This window comes from Sus scrofa, chromosome 9, assembly GCF_054392235.1.
Source record: "Sus scrofa isolate SSC_HxYL_T2T_F1_AM1 chromosome 9, Sscrofa_HxYL_maternal_Yorkshire_Landrace_v2.0, whole genome shotgun sequence".
Taxonomy (NCBI): domain Eukaryota; kingdom Metazoa; phylum Chordata; class Mammalia; order Artiodactyla; family Suidae; genus Sus; species Sus scrofa.
In genome coordinates this window covers 97,704,055-97,722,446 of record NC_139391.1, presented here as the reverse complement: position 1 = coordinate 97,722,446, position 18,392 = coordinate 97,704,055, and the positions used below count along the sequence as shown (strand labels likewise).

Below are 18,392 nucleotides of genomic sequence, written 5' to 3'. Positions count from 1 at the left end.
GCTATGGCTGTGGTGTGGGTCAGCAGCTGCAGATCCTATTCGTCCCCTGGCCTAGGAACTTCCATATGCTGTGGATGTAGCCTTAAAAAAATAAGTTAATTAAATAATTAAAAAATCTTAATGGCAACTTTGCAGTCAACCTCTACAGCATACCTAGTACATCATGGTAATATATTTAGCCTTATTTCTACCTACACTTTTCTTCGATTTTTCGTATAAATTTTTATTGACTCAGAATATACACATAGAAAAATAGAGCATAAGTATCTAGTAAATTTTTTATTTTGGCTGAGCCCACGGCATACATAAATTCCCAGGGCAGGGATCAAACCTGTGGCACAGCAGCAAGCCTAGCTGCTGAATGATAAAGCTGGATCCTTAACCCAGTGCACCACAAGGGAGTTCTTATCGTGGATTTTTTGCAATGAGAACAACATTGTAACTAGCACCCAGGTTAGGAAAAAGAGTCTTGGGAATTCCCATTGTGGTACAGTGGAAACAAATCCTGCTAGGACCTGGGGTTTGATTCTTGGCCTCACACAGTGAGGATCTGGCATTGCCTTGAGCTGTGGTGTAGGTCGCAGACGTGGCTCGGATCTGGCATGTCTGTAGCTGTGCCGTAGGCTAGCATCTGGGAACTTCCATATGCTGCCAGTGAGGGCCATAAAAAAGAGTCTTAGCCAAAGGAAAGGAAATCATTATCTTACAGAGGTATTTTCACCCCCATGTGCATTGCAGCATTATTTGCAGTAGTTAAGACATGGAAACAACCTAAGTCTCCATCAGTTGATGAATGAATAAAGAAAATATGTACATATGCAATGAAATATTATTCAGCCCTTAAAAAGGAAATTCTGCCATTTGCCACAGCATGGATGGACCTTGAGGACATGATTCGACATGAAAAAAGTCAGGTAGAAGAAGACAAATACTCTTTGATCTCATTTATATGTGGAATGTTAAAAATACCATATCCATAGACCCAGGAAACAGATGGGTGGTTGCCAGAGGAAAGGGATGGGAAGTTAGCAAAAGAGTGAAAGTGATCAAAAGGTACAGACTTCCAGTTTTAAGATAAAAAAAATTCTAGAGTAACAATAATAATAATAATGAACACTACCCAAATACCCAGAAACTTCTCCCGTACCCTCTTTCAGTTACTACCCTCATTAGGAGAACCATTCTCCTAGCCTTCAACACTGTGGTTTAGTTTTGCCTCTTTTTGAATTTGCAATGAATGAAATAATACAATATGTACTTTTTTCCACCTAGCTTAATTTGCTCAACATTATGTTTGTGAGATTCACCCTTTTTGTTGCACATAGCTGTAGTTTAATTTTCATTGCTGTATTTTTTTCCATTACGTAAATATGCCACAATTTACCCACTCTACCTAATGGACATTGGAGTTGTTTTTACTTTTTGATTGTTACTAATCAAATATTCATGAATATGTATTTTGGTGACTATAGGTACATATTTCTGTCAGATATGTGTGTAGGTGTGGAGTTCCTGGGTCACATGGCATGCATATGTTCAGCTTCAATGGATACAACAGTTTTCCAAAGGCATTGTATCAGTGAGCAGTGTATAGTTGACCCTAGAACAATTCGGGGGTTAAGAGAGCTGACCCTCGGTGTAGTCAAAAATCTGCATGTAACCACAGTGGCCCCTCTGTATCTGCAGTTCTGCATCCTCAGATTCAACCAACCAGTGATTGTGTAATACTGTGTATTTAGTGAAAAAAATCTGCATATATATGGGCCTGTGCAGTTCAAACCTATGTTGCTCAGGGGTCAACTGTGTAAGAATTCCAGTTGCTCCATATCCTCACCAACCACTTGAAATTTTTCTGTCTTCACTTTTGCTCTTCTAATGTGTTTGATGGGGTGTCACATGGTGGATTGAGGTAATTTGTATTTTCAGATGTCTACTGATGTTAAGCACCTTTCCATAAATCTGTTGGCCATTTGGAGGTGTTTTGTGAAATGCAAATTCAAGTCATTTATCACTAGGGATGTCTGACTGATGAGTAGGTTTCTGTACATTTGTATACAGAATATACGTAATGCAAATATTTTTTCCCATTTGGTGTCTTGATTTATCATTCTCTTTGTAGTATATTTTGATGATTAGAAGTTCATGATTGAAAACTAGTTGATAAATGTTTTTCATGGTTAGTGTTTATTATGACTTGCTTATGAAACTGGTCTTCTCCAAAGTAATGAAAATATTCTTCTGTTTTCTTTTTCTCCTCTGCACCCACAGCACATGGAAGTCCCCAGGCTAGGAGTCTAATCAGAGCTACAGATAGTGGCCTATGAAACAGCCACAGCAATGCCAGATCCAAGCTGCATCTGCAGCTTACACTGCTGTTCACAGCAGTGTGATTCTTTGTGTGTGTGTGTCTTTTTTTTTTTTTTTTTTTTTTTTTTTTTTTTTTTTGCCATTTCCTAGGCCCCTCCTGCAGCATCTGGAGGTTCCCAGGCTAGGGGCTGAATTGGAGCTGTAGCCACCAGCCTACGCCAGAGCCACAGCAACTCGGGATGCGAGCCGCGTCTGCAGCCTACACCGGCCGGCTCACAGCAACGCCGGATCCTTAACCCACTGAGCAAGGCCAGGGATCGAACCCGAAACCTCATGGTTCCTAGTCGGATTCGTTAATCACTGAGCCACGACGGGAACTCCAAGTGATTCTTAACCCTCTGAGGGGGGCCAGGGATTGCACCTGCATCCTCATAGAGGGAGCTTTGGGTTCTTAATCCTTTGAGCCACAATATGGACTCAGCCAGAAAGCTTTTATAACCCTTAGGGCACTCCCAGGAGTGGCTCTCTTCTTTCCAAGTTTCCCAAGAAATCTTGCGTCATGGCACCTATACACATCACTAAACTCATTTCTTGTCTCCTTAAAATGTGAGCTCTTTGTCTTGTCATTGGTATTCCTAGTATTCTAGTCTGTAGGCACTTTAAGAAAATTGCTGAGAGAGGAAAGAATACAAAACAGAACTTGCTTTTCATGTGAGAGAATTGGTGGCCTTGAAGAGCAAGAAACATAGGAAGTGAAGTCAACCAACCTTTTTTTTTTTTTTTTTTTTTCACTTTTTAGGGCTGAGCCCTCTGCATATGGAAGTTCCCAGTCTAGGGGTCTAATCCAAGCTATAGCTGCTGAGCTGTGCCACAACCACAGCAGCTCAGAATCCAAGCCACGTCTGTGACCTATACCACAGCTCACAGTGATTCTGGATCCTTAACCCACTGAGTGAGGCCAGGGATCAAACCCATATCCTCATGGATCCTAGTCCTGTTTGTTAACTGCTGAACCACAAAGGGAACTCCCTCAACATTTTTTTATTTTTATTTTTATTTTTTGCTATATTCCATCCATTGAGTATTGCCCTAAATACCTTATTATATTTAGTGATCAAGTAATCCAGTGAGGTGCCTACTGAAATCCCTTAACTTCCAACAAGGAAATAAGGGCTTATAGAAAATAAGTAACTTGCCCAAAGACTTATCTGTGTAACAAATAGGCAGCCAGAACAGAAACCCAGGTTTTCTGACTGGGGAATCTTGGGATTTCATGCAACAAGAAACAGTCAGTGAGAGGGGAAAACATTTAACTGTAGCTGCCCACTGGAGAAAGCAAAAATGTTCAGTTTCTAGTTCAAAGGTCCGTTTCCCTTATGACCAAAACTGGCTTTTTTAAGAGTCCAAGTGAAAATATTTCATCATGTATCTTTGCCTCTTGCACATATCTGTAAGCATTCTTGCTTTTCTCTTTGCTATTCTGATTTCCCCAACTCCAAGGGCAGAGGTCTTTCACCTTGCTGTTAGCAGTTGTACGTAGGACAAAGGACTACTGTTACTGAAGATGCTCCTAAAAAAAATTTTTTTTTTTTTGTCTTTTCTAGGGCTGTACTCACAGCATATGGAGGTTCCCAGGCTAGGGGTCCAATCAGAGCTGTAGCTGCCGGCCTACACCACAGCCACAGCAACGCAGGATCTGAGCCATGTTTGCGACCTACACCACAGCTCACTGCAAAGCCAGATCCCTAAACCATTGAGCGAGGACAGGGATCAAACCCACAACCTCATGGTTCCTAGTCGGATTCATTAACCACTGAGCCATGACGGGAACTCCTAATCTTTCTTTAAGAGCAGCAAATGTTTTGTTTTTTCATTTAACAAACATTTTTATTGGAAGCTCATGGTTTTTTTTTTAAGGGCCGCACCTGCAACATGGTAAGTTCCCAGGCTGAGCTGCACCTGCCAGCCTATACCACAGCAACAGCAATGCCAGATCCAAGCCGAGTCTGCAACCTACATCTGAGCTCACAGCAACGCTGGATCTTTAACCCAGCAAGTGGGGCCAGGGAGTGACCCTCAACTTCATGGATACTAGTTGGGTACTCAACCCACTGAGTCACAACGGGAACTCCCTTTACTGAGGAGTTTCAATGTGCAAAGTATGGCTGGAAGTGTTGGAGTACATTGGTGAACCAGATGCCCACCAAGATATTATAGCCTAGGAGATATTGGTGAAGATCAAGAGTTAGGGAAGTGAAAGTCCTTTATAGGCTCTGCACCTAGAATTACTACTCATTCTAGTTATCAGTTGTTTTAAAATAATGGTTTCTATGATCCCTTATAGTTCTATAGATTGATGGGGCTCCATTGGGTGGTTCTCACTGCATGAGGTGCAGTTAGATGCTGGCTGGGGCTGCAGTCATCTGAAGATCTTACTGGGCTGGAAGTCTAAGATTCCCACACACTCACTGGTACTTGATACTGGCTGTGGGCACGGGGGCTCTGCTGGGTCAAGGCATGTGGCCTCCCCATGTACCTTGAGCTACTGCTTATGGCATGGTGGCTGAGTTCTGAGAGGGAGGGGTAATCATAGTTGAGGATCTGGTCCTCAGCCTAAAGCACCCCCAAGCTCCATTTTGTCAGGCAGGGCTCCCAGACAAAGGGGGGGGCACAGCCCCATGCCACTCTCTGCCTTGCTCAGCCAGCTCCAACCACAACATCCTTCTCTTTATCCTTCAACATGCTTTTGAACAGGGGGTTTCCTCTACCTGAAATGCTGTCCCTTCATCCCTATGGCAGGTCTGACCCCTACTCACATTACTTCCGGGGTAATTCCTCATTTTTCAGATTCTAGCCCAAATGATTACCACTTCAAGGGCAGTAAATATTTAAGTTTCACCATCAGGTTCTCCTATTTCTTTTTTAGCCTTTTGTTGTTAAATAATTATAGACTCACAGAAGTTGCAATAATTGTGCAATACTATTACCAAACTATGCTAATTTCTTTTTTCTCCAATTTTATACATTGCCACATTTATTTTTACTTTAATTTTTTATTAACGTATAGTTGACTTACCAATAAATTTTTTAAAAACGTTTTTTCTTTTACTAATAATGGACACAGTTTGCATAAGGCTTTCCCTTTTATTTGCTAGAATGGGTAATGCTGGGTCACAGGTCTTATGGTAATGATGGGTTCACCTATTTTTTATGTAAAACTATATAGTCTTAGATAAGAATACTCTTCATATAGCTTACATTAACATGTGACTTTTTTTTCCTCCTTTTTCTTTTTTTTGGGGGTTTGGGGGAGTGTGCTACAATGGTGGCATGTGGAAGTTCCCTGGCCAGGGATGAAATTCATGTTGCAGTTTTGGCAATGCCAGATCCTTCTCCTGCTGTGCCACACAGGAACTTCCCAGGAGTTAATTTTTGATAAAACAAAACTGACCCAGATGAAGGTACATACTAGGTACAAAAAAAATTTGGCAAAAGAACAGACACTTAATGAACCTCCAGTGTAACCTAAGAACTTTGCCAGACAGAAGAACAAAGTGACAAAGTGATGCAAAGAGTCCTTTTGTCAAAATGTTCATTAGAAGAAAGCATCTGAAATGGAGATGAGTAAGAAAAATGAATCAAAAGACTTCTTATTATTGAGACCTAGGAACAAAGGTCCCTGCTTTGTGTGTCAGGAAACAGATAGAAACGCATTTGGGCCTAAATTCAGAAGTTGATTCTGGTGGACAAGTCACCATTATTGTTTAGAGTTGGCTAGAGCTGAGTAATCCTAGGATGAACCTAGGAAAATAACAAAGTTGAACTTAGGCAGACAGCACACAGTGGTACCCATCTGTTTTTAGTTAGTACCCAAGGGCCACACTTCTAAACACCTTCTATTCTGATGTCACCTTCAAGCCCATGAACAAATCACCTTCCTCCTAAGAGAGCTCCTCATCTCCATCAATGTCACAGCACTTTCCTAGCCAGTTTTTCCCTCCTCCACCTTTCAAAGCTACACTATGAATGTTTCTTATAGCTACCCACTCTTCTCTGTTCTCACTATCCCATCTCAGAGCTTCATTACCATATTTAAAAAAAAAGGTAAGATAAAAGGGTCTTGTGTAGCTTCCCTGATTTGAGGCTACTATAACCAGTTACCACAAATTTGGTGGCTTAACATTATAAAAAACAGTGTGGAGGTTACTCAAAATTTCAAAATAGAACTATCATGTGATCCAGCAATTCCACTTCTGGGTATTTATATGAAGGAAACAAAATCAGCACTACCTGTTCACTACAAGGTTATTCACAATAACCAAGATATGGAAACAATCTAAGTACCATCAAAGAATGAATGGAAAAAGGATATGTTGTATACAAGTTTCCATTGTGGCTCAGAGGGATAAGAACCTGGCATTAGTATCCTTGAGGATGGGAGTTTGATCCCTGGCCTCTCTCAGTGGGTTAAGTATCCAGTGTTGCCACAAGCTGTGATGTAGGTCACACATGTGGCTTGGAATCGGCATTGCTGTGGTTGTGGTGTAGGCTGGCAGCTACAACTCAGATTTGAACCTTAGCCCAGGAATTTCCATATGCCACAGATGCTGCAGCAAAAAGAAAAAAATAAGAAAAAATATGTGGTATTTACATACAATGGGATATTGTTCAGCCATCCAAAGAATGAAATCCTGCCATTTGTGGCAGTGTGGATGGACCTGGAAGGCATTATGCTAAGTGAAAAAAGCCAGGCAGAGAAAGACATATTTTTTGGTAGAATCTCTAGGATTTTTATATATGATTGTGTCATCTGCAAAGGTAGTTTTTCTTTCCTTCTGATTTGGATGCTTTTTTACTTCATTCTTTTTGTCTAATTGCTCTGGTGAGAATGCCCAGTATTATGCTGACTACGAGTCTGGAGTAGGGACTCTTATCTTGTTCCTGATCTTAGAGGAAAAGCTTTCAACGTTTTGACAATGAGTATGATGTTAGCTGTAGGCTTACAATATTTGGCTGTTATTGTGTTAGGATATGTTCCCTCTATAACTAATTTGTTGAGGGTTTTCATCTTGAAAGGATGTTGTACACTGTCAAATTCTTTTCTGCATCTATTTAGATGATCTAATTTTTCATTTTATTAATTTTATTTAATAAAATTTATTAATAAATGGATTGGTTTGCATATGTTGAACTATCCTGGTATCCCAGGGATAAAACCCCCCTTGATCATGCTGTATGATCCTTGTAATGTGCTGTTTAATTCACTCTGGTAGTATTTTTTTGAGAATTTTTTCATCAATATTCATCAAAGATATGGGTCTGTAGTTTTCTTACAATGTTCTTATACAGCTTCAGGACAATGCTGGCCTCATTAAATGAAAGTGTTCTGTCCCCTTCAGTTTTTTTGGAAGAGTCTGAGGATTGGTGTCACTTCTTTAAATACTTGGTAGAATTCACCAGTGAAACCATCTGGTCCTGGGTTTCTCTTTGTCGTGAGGTTCTGGATTACCGATTTAATCTTACTCATTACTGGTTTATTCAGACTTTTTATTTGTTCATGATTCGGTCTTGCTATGGTATGTTTCTAGGAATTTGTCAGTTTATTGCAGGTTATCCAATTTGTTGGTGTATAACTGTTTATAGTCTCTTATAAACCTTTCTATTTCTGTGGCATCAGTTGTAATTTCTCCTCTTTGATTTTTTTTTTTTTTTTTTTTGGCTTTTAAAGCCGCTCCTGAGGCACATGGACATTGCCAGGCTAGGGGTCAAATCAGAGCTGTAGCTGTTGGCCACAGCAGCGCAGGATCCAAGCCACATTTGTGACCTACAGTACCACTCATGGCAGTGCCAAGTATTTAACCCACTGAGCGAGGCCAGGGATCGAACTCGCATTCTCATGGATACTAGTCAGGTTCGTTAACCACTGAGCCACACTGATAACTCCTCTTCTTTGATTTCTGAGTTTGAGTCTTCTCTGTTTTTCTTTCTAGCTAAAGTTTTGGCAATTTTGCTTACCTTTTCAAAAAGAAACCCCAAAAAACAAAGTTCCTGTTTTCATTGTTCTTTCTATTGTTTTTCTGGTCTCTGTTTTTTTTTGTTTCTGTTCTGATCTTCATTATTTCTTTCTGATGCTAACTTTGGTCTTAGTTTTCCTTTCTCTAGTTTCTTGAGATATAAAGTTAACTTGTTTGAAGTCTTTCTTGTTTCTCAATGTAGGCATTTATCTCCATAAACTTCCCTCCTAGAACATCTTTTGCCACATCTCATGGAGTTTGATATGTTGTGTTTCCATCCTCATTTGTTTCAAGACACATAAGCTTCCCCTTTGATTTCTTAACCCATTGGTTATTCAGGAGTGTGTTAATTTCCATATTATTGAGAATTTTCCAGCTTTCTTTCTGTTATTGGTTACAGGTTTCTATCATTGTTCTTGGAAAAGATACATGGTATCATTTCAATCTTCTTAAATTTACTAATACTTGTTTTGTGACCTATCATATGATCTGCCCTGGAGAATTTTACATGTGTACTTAGGAAGACTATATTCTGCTGCTATTGAATGGACTCTTCTCTCCACTTCTGTTAATCCATTTGGCGTAAAGTATAGTTAAAATTCTACCTTTCTTTGTTAACTTTGTGTCTGGCTGATTTATTTATTGTTGAAAGTCCCCTACAATTATAGTATTATTGTTTATTTCTCACTTCAAATCTCTTAGTATTTACTTAATATATTTAGTTGCTTCAATGTTGGGTGCATATATTTTCCCAGCGTGATATCTTCTTGTTGAATTGACCCCCCACATCATTGTATAATGACCTTCTTTGTCTCTTGTTATCGTTTTTGGCTTTAAGTTGATTTTGTTTGATATAAGTATAGCTAGCTCTGATGTCTTTTGGTTTCTACTTGCATGGAATATCTTTTTCTCTCCCTTCCCATTGGGCCTGTGTGTGTCCTTAAAGTGAGTCTCTTGTAGGCAGCATATAGTTGGGTCTTGTTTTGTTCACCATCCAGCCACTCTGCGTCTTTCAATTGGAGATTTTAATCAATTTTTATCCTTATAGTAATTATTAATAGATAAAGACTGACTACTGCTGTCTTATTCATTGCTTTCTGGCTATTTTGTAGTTCACTTATTCCTTACTTTCTCTCTCACTGCCTTCCTTTATAAATTGATTATTTTCCATAATGACATCCTTTGATTCCTCTCTCCTTATCTTTTGTGAATCTACTGTAGGTTTTTGCTTTGTGGTTATTCTGAGGCTTACATAAATCATCTTACAGATATAATGGTTTATTTTATATTCATAACAACTTGAATATAAAACCTCTAACCTTTTACTCCCCCTTTTATGTTTTTGATATCATAATTTCTTTTGTATTCTGTGTATTAATACATTGTAGCTATAGTTATTAATACTCTTGTCCTTTAATCTTTATAGTGCCCTATAGCATTTAATTTATTTTTATTTATTTGTTTATTTTTTTCTTTTTAGGTCTGCACCCTGGGCATATGGAAGTTCCCAGGCTAGGGACTATATTGGAGCTGTAGCCACAGTCTTCGCCACAGCCACAACAACATCAGATCCAAGCCGAGTCTGCAACCTACACTGCAAGTAATGACAACACTGGATCCTTAACCCACTGAGCAAGGCCAGCTATCAAATCCTTGCTTGGTGTCCTCATTGATACTAGTCAGGTTCATTACCTCTGAGCCACAATGGGAACTCCCTGTCCTGTAACATTTAATACAGCACCATACTATGGCATCAGAGTATTCTCATTTTGACTGTACACTTAGCTTTACTATACATTTTTCATATATTGTCATGTTACTAATTAGCATCATTTCATTTTTGCTTGAAGAACTCCTTTCAGCATTTCTTGTAAGGTAGGTCTAGTGGTGATGAATTCCGTCAGCTTTTGTTTGTCCGGGAAAGTCTTTCTCCTTCCTTCATTTCTGATGGACAGCTTTGCTGGACAGAGTATTCTTTTGTTTGTTTGTTTTCTTTTTAGGGCCACACCCATGGCATATGGAAGTTCCCAGGCTAGTGGTCGATTTGGAGCTGTAGCCCTTGGCCTACACCACAGCCACAGCAATCTGGGATCTGAGCCATGTCTGCAACCTACACCACAGCACATGGCAGTGCCAGATCCCCAACCTACTGAGCAAGGCCAGGGATCGAACCTGCCTCCTCATGGATTCTAGTCAGATTCATTTCCACTGTACCACGAAGGGAACTCCCTTGGACAGAATAGTCTTGATTGGGAGGGTTTTTTTCTTTCCACACTTCTGGCCTGCAAGGTTTCTGCTGAGAAATCCAGTGATAGCATTATGGGGGTTCTCTTGAAAGTTAAAAATTCTTTTTCTCTCTTGAAGCTTTTAAGATTCTTTGTTTTAAAATTTGACAGTTTTATTATAATGTGCATTGGAGATGCTCTCTCTTAAGTTGATTTTATTGGGTGACCTACAAGCTTAATGAACTTAAAGATCTAATCTTTCCCCACATTTTACAAATTCTCAGCCACTATTTCTTTAAATAAGCTTTCTGTCCTTTCTTCTCCTTCCAGAATGCCAATAATACACAAATTCATTCTTTGGACAGTATTCCATAAATCACATGGGCTTTCTTCACTCTTTTCCATTCTCTCTTCTTCGTTCAATTACCTTGACTGGGTAATTTCAAAGTTCTTGCTTTTCATCTTGTGACTTATTCTGCTCCTGAGTCTCTTGATTATTCTTTTCATTTCATTGACTGTATTCTTTAGCTTCAGAATTTGGTTCCTTTTAATATTTTCTATCCCTGTTAAATTTCTCATTTTGTTTTGTATTGTTTATCTGATTTTGTTGAATTGTTTTTCTGTGTTGGCTTGTAACTCATTGAGTTTTTTAAAAACTATTTTTGATCTCTTTTTCAGGTACATCACGGATCTTCATGTCTTGGGTTGGTTACTGGAAGATTGTGACCCTTTGGTGGTGTCATGTTTCCTTGATTTTTCATGTTCCTTGAAGTTTTCCATTGCTGTCTTCCCTTCTGAAGTCACCCCTTCCCATCTTTATTAACTGGCTTTAGGACAGAAGTATCTGCCATCAGCTCTGCTAGTGATTCCAAGGCTTTCTCAGACCTTCTCTGGATACAGGTGATCCACACCTCCTGCTCCCTCTTGTGGTAGAATTCTTAAGCTTATATGCCTTCTCTTGATCCTGCAATGAACCAGGCCATGTATTGGCTGCTTTCCTTTTGTTTTGTCAAAGGTGGTGCTAAAGCTCAAGTTCATGGTCTCTCCCTGACGCACAGATTCAGACCAGCCTTCTGTATGCGCTCACTAGCCATCTTCCAGATCTTGCTCTTGCCACTGCTACTGGGAGTACACACAGAGGGCTGGCGACAGGGGCAGGGGATGTGTGGGGATGAGGCATACTGAGCATTGCGAATGCCCATGGGCCAGCTAGAGGGATCTGCAGGTGAGGCATTCCCAAAAGCTTGAGGGCAAGCTTCTTGAATGTCGTTAGAAGGATCTGTGTCCCTTTAATGCTCTCACCGAGAGCTATCTGCCATTCTCCATCTCTTCCTACCTCCCAGTCATGTAGCTCATATTCAATACTGTGGATGGGGAGAGAGAAATGAGCTTCTTTGGCATCCTCCCACACAGATAGGGAAGCCAGGTGTCAGTCACAAGCTCTCACTTCACCAGGAAGCAATCACAGGATGAAATCTCTCTTGGCCCTAAGCTGTGTCACCTTGGCGTAAGAATGGTGTATCTCAGGTCAAACTGTTCCTCACACCCTCCCAATGCATCCAAACTTGTAGGTTTTTGCTGTACAGTTATCCTAGAAATTTTCTTCTGGAAACCTGGACTTGTACAAAGGCTCTCTGATGGGTAGGTGATTTTCTGAGATAGTATTTTCCAGGGCCTCCTGGACCAAGGCCGACCCACAGAGAAGCAAAACTCTTCTCAGGTCCCTTGGCATGTGGTACTGGGCCCTCCAGCTCCCTAAAAGGTTCCTTTGTCTATGGTTGCATTCCAAACCACAGTTCTTGAGGCAGAACAAGGGATGTCTCATTCTGCCATGAAGCTGGTGTTACTCCTCAAATGTTTGTTGCTTTTAATCTGCATTTTTTTGAGAGTGCGTGTTTTCCTTATTATGTGTTTCTTCTTTGGGCATTACTGTGTTGCGGAAACCGCAAAAACTGTGGCAATGGAAGGAGACAAACAGCATTCGGAGATATGGAAAAGCAAGGTTTATTCAGCACCGGTGCGGGCTCAGAGGAGTCACGTCCAGAGTCTGAGCACCAGGTCTTTGTTCTCAGTAACTTTTATACACTATAAGGTCTTGATTTTCCCATGTAAGCATCCCAGACCTCCCCCATCCCCAAGCAGACAGTGTTCCTCCCTAAGAAACTGAGCAAGCAAGGTTACAGAAGCAGAACTTATAAGCAATGCTGGGTACCTGATTAGCAGGGCTGCTGGCTTGGACAGAGAGCGCACAGTTGTTAAATTATTACAAGAAGGGTGGCATAGTGATGAGCACAGCTGGAAAGGCTTGTAGCTGCCTTCTTAGTCAAGGGGGGGGTTGTTCTTTAGTTAAAACTCCATTTCAACTGGACCATGTCCTTTGTCTATTTTTCCTTGGAGGTCATGATATTTTTTTCCTTTTAAATTTCTTTATATATTAAGGATACCAACTGTTTATAATAAACACAACAAATACTTCTCCCAGTCTGTGACTTTCAATAATGTTTATAGTGCTTTTTGGCTTGTCTTTTTGTAGTCACAGTATTATTTTTTGATGCCATTTTCCTTTTTCATCATGTTTTCCTGATGATGTATTTAAACTTATGGCACATTTTAAACATCTGCCACCAGAGGGATCAACTTTGTAAGACACCACGTTCTGGGGAAAGTGATTCATTATCACAACAGAAAAATAACTATATTTTTTAAAGTGCAAAAAAATATTAAAATCCTATAAGGGCCTCTTATAAGAGCAATGCAAAATAGTCAATATACATCAGGGTATATGCTTCATAAATGCCCATCCTGTCTTACCTCTGCCCCTAAAATCTTGTATTGATCTGTGTAGTTGGTTTGATAGCTGGCAAAATGTGAAATGGAAGAATCAGCAGGATCTAGTCCAAGAAGAATGAAACCAGATGGTTTTGTAGGACCCAATATGAAAAGGCATGTATCATAGGGATTATTATACTGTTTAAGCATTCCCACAAAAATTAATGTGTTTGGAGTTCCCATTAATGTGTTTGGAGTTCTCAGCAATAACGAACCTGACTGGTATCCATGAGGATGCAGGTTTAATCCATGGCCTCACTCAGTGGATTGAAGATCTGGCTTTGCAGTGAATTGTGGTATAGGTCGCAGATGCAGCTGGGATCTGGCATTGCTATGGTGTGTGCGTGTGGGCCAGCAGGTTCAGCTCCAATTTGATCTCTACTCTGGGAACTTCCATATGTTGCAGTTGTGGCTCTAAAAAGACAAAATAACAGGAGTTTTTAAAGAAGTCTGGTTTTTTGTTGTTGTTGTTATTTGTTTGTTTGTTTTTAGGGCCATGCACAAGGCATATGGAAGTTCCCAGGATAGGGGTCAGATTGGAGCTGTGGCTGCCAACCTACACATACACAGCGACAGCACAGTGACCTATACTGCCCGCAGCTCTTGGCAGTGCCGGATCCTTAAGCCACCAAGTGAAGCCAGGGACCAAACACATGTCCTCATGGATACTAGTTGGGTTCATTACTGCTGAGCCACAATGGAAACATCTAAAGAAGTCTTCTGGTGCAGAAATGATCTTCACTAATCCAAGTGGGAGAGGATATATTCACATGCATTTTAGACAAGATGACTTGAGTCATATAAAAGTTTAGTTTTATTACGGGCACTTTATTCAAACATTCAGTACTTTTTGCTACTTCTATAATCTTTTAGAAGGTAATCAGTTACAGTCTGAAAAAAGAAAATATAAATAAAAATTTACACCTTTAAAAAAATCACTTTTAATTCTATAAATTTTATAATGCAATTAAAGCCGTTATCTTATTCCATTTAGTGATACTTCTTTTTGTTCCTTCAAATTCTATAAAGATTCTAAATTTGGTGGAATGATCTTCAGTGGTAGCAGAAAATGTTAAACAAGTAACTGTACCTAGTTTTTCCAGTGTGTTCACTTTTAAAATTTTTATTAAATGCCATATTTGAAAAAATCTTTATTTTTTTTTCAGGGCCACACCTGTGGCATATGGAAGTTCCCAGGCTAGGGATCCAATCAGAACTTCAGCTGCAGGCCTGTGCCATAGGCACAGCAACACCAGATTCAAGATGAGTCTGCAACCTACATGGCAGCTCACCACAACACTGACTGGATCCTTAACCCACTGAATGAGGTCAAGGATTGAACCCCTATCTTCATGGATAGTAGTCTGGTTCGTTACTGCTGAGCCACAAAGGGAACTCCTAAATACCATATTTTAACACAAATGTTAGACAATTTTAACAACTCATATGGTCACAGTTGATGAACGCTTTGCTCCAGCCTGGACGCTGACCATGGAGAAATAGATGCCTTTCTGTGCCAGTAGCTGCTGGTGTGTGCCATGCTCCCGGACTTTGCCGTTCTGAATCACCACGATCAAGTCTGTGTTCTGGATAGTGGACAGGCGGTGAGCGATCACGATGCAGGTGCAGCCTTCTCTGGCTTTGTCCAGGGCTTCTTGGACAACCTGTTCAATTATCACATAAATTGACTCCAATCATAATAATACTCTCCCTTTAATTCCTCCTCCATCACAATCCTCACAATTCATTTCTGCAACAGTAAGTGCTTCTTGAACAGTAGTGTCAGTGGATATGGATAGATTCTACAAAGCAAGGGTTCTGTCATTTCAGAATACCGAATTCTCGTTTGGATTAATCTCCAGCAGGAGTTATTTCTTCTCAAAGTTATGACAGTAAATACAGCCCATCCAGTCATTTAAAAGCTTCTAGCAGTATGCTGACCATGCAGCCTCCTTCAGGTCTATCCCTACAGTAAATCCAAGAGGCCTGAGCATAGGCCAAACACAGTTTCCCTGAATTTTGATATTTTGAAGATAAAATTCAGAATGCGTGTCTTTCAGATACCAGACTACTAACTTTTTCCTCAAACTGAAAGCAATTGCAAATATTTACCTTAGGGTAGAATCAGCTTATAACACTGCACTGGGCTTCTACTTCTTTATATAGTGACTCAGGAGATGCTACCACTGGAAATGAGACTGTGCCTCCTGAATGCAGCTTCTTAGGTCACTACAAAGTGATCCAGGGCTGTCTTTTGGAGCCCAAGTGCCATTAGACTAATCTGCCTTGCTTCGTCACCATTCTCTTGAAGGATGGCCACAGAAAGTGTAGCGCTCCCCCCCCCGCCCCACAAAGCAACAGTCAACATATCTGGCTGAGTTCTCTTCTCTACTGTGGAAGACAGAAGCATACATTTTTAAGGACAACTAATTCAATTGTGAATGTGTCCAGTTTAAATGCTTACCTTTTCACTTTGTGTATCCAGAGCCGATGTAGCTTCATCCAGAAGCAAAATAAGAGGCTGTCTGACAAGGGCACGAGCTATTGCAATGCGCTGTTTCTGGCCCCCAGAGAGCTGCGTTCCTTTGTCTCCCACTCTGGTGTTATATTTCTGTAAAGAGGGTTTAGTTATTATAAAAAGTAGAACTGGTGAAGTTCTAACCAATTCCATGAACACAAAGTTTATGTTCAGAAGCTAAGAACGGGTGCATAGAGAATTAAACAATAAAAACAAAGCTCTAAATTGCAGAATTGACCTCTTTTCTTGAAAATAGACATTTGGGCATTAAAAGTTATGTTTTAGTGTAAATGAGGCATTTTTTAAAATGTGTGTATGCTTTTAGGGCCACACCCACAGCTATGGAAGTTCCTGGGCTAGTGGTCAAATCAGAGCCGCAGCTCTGCATTCACCAGATCCAAGCGGAGTCTGCGACCTATGCCACAGCTCATGGCAACATGAGATATTTAACCCAATGAGTGAGGCCAGGGAGCGAACCTACATCCTCATCCATAATATGTCTGGTTTTTAACCCACCGAGCCACAATAGGAATTCCCAGAGTTTCAATTTAGAATTCATGATCTATATAGGGTGCCTACTTTTGCTTGCCATTTCTTTCTTTTTTGGGGGGTGTAGCCACAACCACAGCATATGGAGTTTGCAGGCCAGGGAACAAATATGAGCCAAAGCTGGGACTTATACTGCACCTGTGGCAATGCTTGATACTTTACCAGTGCATAGGGCTGCAGATTGATCCCAGACCTCTGCAAAGATAAGCCACTGAGCCACAGAAGGAACTCCAGTTTACCTGGTGCTTGTGGCAACCCTAGTTCTTTAGCAGTCATCATAGAGGTCTCCACCTGCAGATGGGAGGGAGGGAGCCGAGGGGAGGTGTCAGCAGATGCCTAGGATAGGCCCGCCCCAGCACTGCAGCTGCCAGGGAGCACCAAAGCATGTCCTATGCACGTGCAGGGGCTGCCAGGCTGCACTGCTACCATATGGATCCTCGTGAGGCAGGTAAAGGCAGGGCTGTAACCCTGAGAGGAGGCAACTAGACCAGCCCCTGCAGTGGGATGTAAATCCTAGTACAAACCACTCCAGGGAAGAAATGGGCCCTGAGACAGAAAATAGGACTTCAAGGATTTTCCATGCCTAGACACTGAGGAAACGAATCACGGTGTCTACAGTGGTGCTGTGTGACAGAGCCCATAGAGTTGGGGTCCTGTGGTAGACTAACACAAGGTGTATATCTAAGCTAGATAACACTTACTCTATTTATCTGTGTTAACCCCTAGCCCAGTGGTTCTCAGACTTCACTTGCATCAGCATCAGCCAGGATGCTAAAACACAGATTGCTAGGAGTTCCCTGGTAGCTGAATGCATTAAGGATCCAACATTGTCACTGCTATGGCTTGGATCACTGCTGTGGCACAGGTTCAGTCCCTGGCCCAGGAAATTGTGCATGCCATGGGCACAGCCAAATAGTAAATAAAACACTGATTGCTAGACCCCTACCTTCAAGTTTCTGATCAGCAGGTGTGGGGTAGGGCCTGGAAATCTGCATTCTCACAGGTTCCCAGGTGATGCCGATGTGCTGATCAGCACCCAGACTTTGGGAACACTGACTTCGTCATTAGTAAAGGGGATTAAAGTTATACACTTAAAATGTTCCAGCCTTGCGAAGGGCCAGTTATCCACAATCAGGCTAGAAGGTTAAAGGAGGGACAAATCCTCTTCCTGGGGCCTATGATGGGGTGACATCAGTTATCCAAATAAGAGCCTCTAGAAAAGCAAATATTGGGAAGGATGAGGCCATAAGGCACTGCCATCCTTCACTTCTCTGCTGGTTTGAGGCTACTGCATTTTATTTTTTAGAGGGCTCTTCCTTAGAGTAGAGAACATAACTAGTAATACTGGGGGCAGGGTGGATAAGTGAGGGCTACATGTACTTCAGAAACACAGGATCTATGAGGAGTTTCCTGGGGGCCCAGCAGGTTAAGGATCTGGCGTGGTCTCTGCTGTGCTGCAGGTTTGATCCCTGGCCCAGGAACTTCCACATGCCATAGGCATGGGGAAAAAAAAAATTGGACCTGTAGGACTCGTGAGAGTGGGAAAGTTCCCATTTATCTAATTTCCAAGGAGGAATTCAGAGGGCATCTGTGGGACCAAAGCCCAGGGAAGGTTTCACTGATCCACCCCAAAAGCAGAACTTGGGGCCCACGAAATGCGCAAGAGGGCAAGAGATGACACAACACCACGGTCACTCCAATGGCTCAGCCATACTCAGAGAGCCTTCCTTCTGGCATGGGTCCTGTTCCCTGGCCTGATCCACAGAGGGAGGCAGAGGGAAGGAAGGAAGGTTGGCAGAGCGATGGGGAGGGAGGGCCACACCTGCTTCTGTGGGCCCTACACTCAGCCTGGGAGGGAAAGGCCTCCCACATGTATGGACTGACATGGGTCAGGCTGCTCCCAGGGAGAGTCAGTCGGTGAGCAGGTACATCGAGTGGGGGCAGGAAGTG

The 18,392-nt window shown here is 41.4% G+C and overlaps 2 protein-coding genes across 10 annotated transcripts in view; one reads left to right on the top strand and one right to left on the bottom strand.

The window, feature by feature from the left end:
• RUNDC3B (RUN domain containing 3B) overlaps positions 1-18,392 on the top strand; it is a 294,945-nt gene that overhangs the window by 7,979 nt on the left and 268,574 nt on the right. The window lies entirely within an intron of this gene.
• The window catches only part of LOC100522267 (ATP-dependent translocase ABCB1-like), an 83,973-nt gene continuing 80,350 nt past the window's right edge, over positions 14,770-18,392 (bottom strand). The window contains 2 exon segments of the mRNA XM_084978263.1: positions 14,770-15,039; positions 15,840-15,986. Coding sequence (XP_084834389.1) covers positions 14,818-15,039; positions 15,840-15,986 — 369 coding nt within the window. The 3' untranslated portion in view covers positions 14,770-14,817.